Source organism: Phytophthora parasitica, assembly GCF_000247585.1.
Source record: "Phytophthora parasitica INRA-310 unplaced genomic scaffold supercont2.44, whole genome shotgun sequence".
NCBI classification, from domain to species: Eukaryota; Oomycota; class Peronosporomycetes; order Peronosporales; family Peronosporaceae; genus Phytophthora; species Phytophthora nicotianae.
The window spans coordinates 358409-364877 of NW_008649030.1; the positions used below are offsets into that span (position 1 = coordinate 358409).

General features: G+C 56.1%; 2 protein-coding genes across 2 annotated transcripts; both read left to right on the forward strand.

The window, feature by feature from the left end:
• Positions 1–74: 74 nt before the first annotated feature.
• Positions 75–4069, forward strand: PPTG_23609 (hypothetical protein; the record flags this gene model as incomplete). Its single annotated transcript, XM_008912106.1, has 4 exons — positions 75–1312; positions 1348–1821; positions 1870–3313; positions 3419–4069. The coding sequence occupies 4 exons, from the start codon at positions 75–77 to the stop codon at positions 4067–4069; spliced, it is 3807 nt and encodes a 1268-aa protein (XP_008910354.1).
• Positions 4070–4130: 61 nt separating this feature from the next.
• PPTG_23610 (hypothetical protein) lies at positions 4131–5036 on the forward strand (the record flags this gene model as incomplete). Its single annotated transcript, XM_008912107.1, has 1 exon — positions 4131–5036. One exon carries the CDS (start codon positions 4131–4133, stop codon positions 5034–5036), a length of 906 nt encoding a protein of 301 aa, XP_008910355.1.
• Positions 5037–6469: the final 1433 nt, after the last annotated feature.

Here is a 6469-nt window from a genome sequence, read left to right on the forward strand (position 1 = left end):
ACGATGACGACAATGGAGATTCGGCCGGCGACTCTCACGGTATTGGCGCAGGACGAGTTTCACGCGAACGAAGCATGGTGCCGACCTCTCGACGCGGACGCAGGAATAACATTAGAGACTTGGAACTCACGCCGTTCCAGCCGTCACCGAACAACTCCATCTCGACGTGGATCCAGAAAGTTGACCTCGTCCTCGAAGGTGCGCGTGTATCTGGACGTGGCGGATGGACGGACGGCGAGCTTTACTACATTGTGGGTAACAAACTGCAAGATGACGCAGCGCGCTTCTGGTTGCAAGTTGATCAAGGAATGAGGCCCGAGATGAGGACCTGGTCATATTTGAAAGCGGCATTGAAGAGACGGTATGGTGAACGGCCTGACAAATCGCAAGCGGAGCTACGTGTGAACCAGAGGTTCCTTATGCCTGGAGAGACGTTCGCAGATTTCGCAGCCGGATTACGAGATGCACACGGGGAAAACAAGGTCAGCGAACGTGTGTTACAGGCGCAGTTCATCAGAAGCCTGCCCAAGACCACCAGACAGTTAGTTCTAGAGAGTAAACCGAAGACGCTCGACGAGGCCGTGGATAAAGCGACTGAAGTGGACGACCCGTTCGATAATGTAGCACAAGGGATGAAAAACATCGGCCAAGAGTGGATTACTGCGCAGATGGCTTACCCAGCGGCAGTGGGGGCGGCTTCAGGGCATCCGGTGGTAATTCCTGGTGTTGGTGGACGGGACGCGACGAGCACGACGGCGATGGCGGTACCTACGGACCCGGAATGGGCGATCTTTTCGAATCCGCAGGGGTTATGGAACAAATTCACCGGCGTCTGGGATATACCGGAAGGGAGAGTTTGGAATGGACGTTACTGGGCGGTTCGGCCAAACCGTAAACGCATGACGAAGCCGGCAGTTGAAGATTCCGTGACGAAAACACCGGCGGTGGCGAAGACTGAGAAGAAGAGCGTTGCCAAGGTCAGAATGGTACGCGTGGAAGACAGCAATGACGAGGAAACAAGTGAGGATGTCCTGGTCGATGCAGCGGCTTCGGCACGCCCTGCCAAGCGCCATAAGATGACGAAGCGTTTGAAGGCCACGACCCGCACCATACGGGCGACGGAACAACCACTACAGCCGGCAGAGACACGACCAATAGCTCGACCCATGGCCCAAGTGGCGTGCTACGCTTGTGGAAGGCCTGGTCACTTCGCAAAAGAATGCCCGGATACGGAAGCGAAGGCACGCAACGACGCTTACCTGGCGGCACGCACGCAGAAGCTCCCGGAGAAGGAAAACGAAGAACGGGCGCCGTAGGGGGATTTCGGCGTCAGGTCGAACGAAAAAGACCCCTACAAACGGAGGAGACGGACGATGACGGAAACCAGGAGGAGAAGAAGCCCCTAGTGATCGACGACGTCGAAGATGAGTGTGCAGTGACGAACGATAGGACGGTGCGAACGGACGGGAGTATAGCAGCCGTGCAGACGACGATAGGTGCTCAATTGGATAGTGATCTTGGCGCGCGTGACGAGCAACGAGCGGCAAGGTATGTGTCAACGGTGAGACCAGCAATGGCAGCACTACGCTACGGAAGGAAGCGTAAGGAAGAGAGACAAAGCGAGGTGCGGTCGACTGAGGAAGGCGGTAGCCGGATGACAGACGAACGACAGGCTGAGGAAGGCGCGGCACCTGACAATGAGCATGAGGGCGGCTCGACGACGGTGGCCTTGGATGACAAAATGGTCGTTGATGAAGCAGAGACGCCAGACCCGACGGAACCCCACTGGAAAACTACGGCTGCTGTCGACACTTTATCGAAGTGACAGCTCAGAAAAGCGAGGCGCCAACGTGCGAAGTGTACTCCGAGAACGACGGCCATAGGTGTGGATGACGACGAGGTGGCACGAGCAGTGACTGAGTTGGAGGCGGAAACACGTGCACGGCGGCGACAACAGGAAGTGGATGCCCGACGGGAACTGGCGGAACGATGGAAACGCGGCGGAGGTAGTGCAGCTCAGGATGAAACGGGCCGGGTGAACGTGAACCTGGTGCGAACTTCTGAGGTGTTGGTGGTAGCAGACGGTAACCGTGGGCTTGTAGACAATGCAGAAGCGCGAGATGGTTTGCCTACGGCCACGATGACGATTGAAGGCGAGCGAAGAGCAGTGAAGATCGATAGTGGCGCCCGATACTCGGTGGCCGGCACGGACTGGATGCTGAAGGGCGAACGGGTGAAGAAAGCGGCTCCGGTTGACTGTGTCGAAGACATCGGTGGCTTCTTATTCGACGTACTCGGCCTGTGGCAGTTTCGTATGCAGAACGTGTTCGGGCAGACAGTGGAAGTTACAGCATGTATTATCGAGGGCTGTACCAGCGAGTTTCTGGTAGGCGTTGATTTCTTGGAGAAGCACCGTGCGACGTTGGACTTCGAAGGTGGCGAACTCCGTTACGACGAGAAGGACCAAAACGTCGTTATCCCGTTCCACATGAGTGATGAAGGCCAGACGGCGAATGTGCGATTAGTTGGTGCAGCGAACCTGGAACGGCGAGCCGTACAGCCCGTAGAAGTGTCCGTCGCGGCTCCAGAAGGAGAAGAAGGTGTGTTTATTCCGGCGTTCGAGACCGGTGCAGTGTTGTTGGCACCAGCAGTGACGAAAGTACGCAACGGGAAAGCCATAATACCGGCGGTGAATGCGTATGGAGGACGCGTGAAGCTGCCTAACCGCAAGGAGCTCGGCACATGGATTCCACTTCAGACTGATATGCCGTTGTTGGCGATGAATGGAGAACTTCGAACGGAGAGGCTAGAAGAGTGGCTAAGCAAATTGGGTGACACAGTGACACCTCTGGAAAACGAAAGTGACGTGCATATCGGCGTGGAGGTTGAAGCTACGCGCGAGCTGGTTCTGAAATTACTACGATCGTTCCGGAAGTTGACGGAAGCACCAAAGGATTGCCCGCCGGCGACGACCCTCGAGGTAGAACACCACATCGATACTGGTGACGCTGCCCCGATACTGATGAAACGACGTCGGCAGGCCCAGACTGAGGACGCTACCATTGAGGAGAACGTGGACACGATGCTGAAGGCTGGCGTCATTGAAGAGAGCAATGGGGCGTGGGGATTCCCAGTAGTGTTGGTCAAGAAGAAGGACAGATCCGTACGATTCTGCATTGACTATCGTGCATTAAACAGGGTAACGAAGAAGGACGTTTACCCGCTACCGAGAATAGACGAAACGTTGGAGGCGTTGGGCGGTGCAAGACTGTTTACCACTCTAGACCTGCAGGCTGGTTATTGGCAAATTAAGGTGGCTCGTGGCGACCGTGACAAGACGGCGTTCTTAACAAAACGAGGATTGTATAGATTTACGCGGATGCCATTTGGTTTGACCAATGCGCCCGCTACGTTTTAGCGTCTCATGAATGGTGTGTTACGGGGTCTCACATGGACTACGTGTCTGGTGTACTTGGACGACATCGTAATATTCACCAAAGGCAACGTTGAGCAGCATGTGGTTGAAGTGGCGAATGTGTTGGAACGGTTGAACAGTGCGGGGTTGAGCCTCAAACTCAAGAAATACAATTTTGTGTCGGAGTCGATGGAGTATCTGGGACACACGCTAAGCAGCGAAGGCGTGCAACCAACAGAGCGACTCGTAAGAGCGGTGAAGGACTTCCCGAGACCGGTCGACGCTACGGAAGTCAAGAGGTTTGTCCACCTTGCGGGCTACTACCGAAAATTCATAGCCGGCTTTGGATCGATTGCAGAGCCGATGACGCGACTATTGAAAAAGAACTGCCGGTGGGAATGGACCGAGGACCAGGAGCAGGCGTTTGAACGAATTAAGGCCCTGCTAACTACGCGACCTTTGCTACGGTATCCGGACTTTGGACGCACGTTTCGACTGGTGACGGATGCCAGTAAGACAGGATTAGGCGCCTGCCTCATGCAAGATTTCGGGCACGGATGGCAGCCGGTGGCCTACGCTTCGAAGGTGAACAGCGGCGCGAATCTAATTATTCGATTACTGAACTCGAGTGTCTGGCGGTGGTCTGGTCGGTGAAGCTCTTCAGGCCGTCAGAACCTTCAGCATCATCACCGATCACGCCGCATTGAAGTGGTTAATGACGCGGGCGAACTTAGCAGGACGGCTCCTTCGCTGGTCCTTGACCTTGCAGGAATATGACTTCGGAATTGAATATCGCCCTGGATCAACGAATGTGGTGGCAGACGCCTTATCACGGGCTCCGGAAGCTGTAAGGGCAGAGGTACGCCCGAGAGAAGGTCGAGCGATACCCAGAGCGAACAACGGCGGCGCGAGGACGAACGGTGCAATGCGAATACGGGTGGCGGAAGCGAACCCGGCTAGTACGACAACGAATACGGGTACTGTCGCGATGATGGAAGCTGGACCAGCGACAGCAGTAGCATTGGGCGAGGCAGCAACGACAACACCGGCATTGTCAACTGCGGTACCGGCACCTGACCCAACGACGGAGACAAACGACTGGACGATGGTGGCGGGAGTGACGGACAGTACGGCAACGGGTGTGAACGCGCAGGATGACGCTGATCCGGAGACGGCCACACCGGCGGCATCGAGAATGGCGGCGACGGAGAACCGGGTTACGACTGGTGCAACGGGCGACACGGCAGTTGAGACGGTAATGGCGACTGACCAGACGCCAATGCGACGAGAGAGACGCACCAAGAAAACGGCGGGATCAGCCACACGGCGCAGTGCCCGACTTCGTGAGCAAGGGCAGAAGCGGGTACGGTTCATGGACGAGCAAGAACCTACCGTGGTGGTGGCCTCGACGACGAGCGGCGATGCGCCAGTGGTTGACGACTTGGTAGTTCCGGCAACGACGGGGCGCACCAGCGGAGAGCAAACGACACCCGGAATGGCGACAGTGGCGGCGCGGAGCAATGGAGCAGCAACTGTGACAGTAGGCCCTGCAACGGCACTACCAACCAGTAGTACGACGGCACTCCGAGCGACGACAGCGACACCTGCGAATGGTGCCTAGAAGCCAGGAGCAACGGCGTTGGAACCGGGTGGCGCGGCAATGATGACGGAGCGACAGTGAGGGATGAACGAGCAGCAACGAGCTCATACGCGAATCCGACGGCGAATGCGGATCAACAACGAAGCAAGAGCGCGGCCCCTACGACGATAACCACGGCAGCGGCTACCGACTACTTGGAGGATGATAACGACGCACCGACGGCTGGCACGCTCCAGTTGAGTGACGCGGAGATTATGGCGGCACAAAACGAGAGCAAGTTCACCAAGAGAGTGACGGAGGCGGGATCGTATCGAGGTATGCAAGTCGACCGGAGATTCGGGTTGGCAGTTATTGAAACCAAGCATGGATGGCGAGTCTTGTTACCACCGACGATGTGGGCACCTGTATTCAAGGAGATGCATGGGTTGATATGGTCTGGACATCTACGAGGACCACACACATATGGGAGGGTGGCGCAACTGTATTGGTGGCCAAAGTTACGACGTGAGGTAAATCGCTGGATACGAGGCTGTCCGGAGTGCGGCAGTAGGAAAGCAAGACCCCGGGAGGTGATACCGCCCCTACGCAGTATACGAGGAGGAGAGGTCGGTGACCGCTGGGCACTTGATGTTGCTGGACCTTTCCCTGTGGCTGACGGTGGAGAACGTTATGTCATCGCGGCTCTGGAATACGTAACGAGGTATGCGGTGGCGTGCTGTGCAGTGAAGCATACAGCAGAAGACATAGCGAGGTTTCTCATGGAAGAAGTGGTACTGAAGTTTGGTGTGTTTCGCGAGCTACTGACGGATGGAGCTCCAGAACTCACGGGTAATGTCATTGACGAGCTGGTGAGTCTGTTACAAGCGAAGCAGATCAACCCGGTACCGTACAGACCTCAGATGGTTGGTCTAGTGGAACGTTTCCATAGGACGTGGAAGGACTGTGTCGCGGTGTTCATGCAGGATGAGACGCAAAAGGACTGGAACTTGTGGGTGAAGTTTGCAGCGTACGCGTACAACTCGGCACAGCACTCAACGGTGAAGCTGTCCCCGAACGAACTAATGATGGGACGCAGATTGAGGTCGCCGAACGAGCTCTTGAGACGAACCAAGGTGACCGAAGCAGGCGAATTGTCGGTGTATCACGAGCAATTGATGACAGCAGTGGAACACAGCAGACGGTGTGCGGAAGTGGCGCGCGTACGAGAACAGGAACGTCAGGCGAAGTCCTACAATAGAAATGTACGGAACAAACGGGAGTTTCAGATCGGGGACCGTGTTTGGATGTATAATCCGCCAAGAGGGCCACGGGCGACCAAATTTGTACATCAGTGGATGGGACCCCTCAGAATCTTGGAACCTGCCGGATACGAGAACTTCTTGTTAAAACGCGAGGACGGGTTGGGCAGAGAGGAGACGATCATCGCACACGCTTCCTTCTTAGTGAGTTTTACG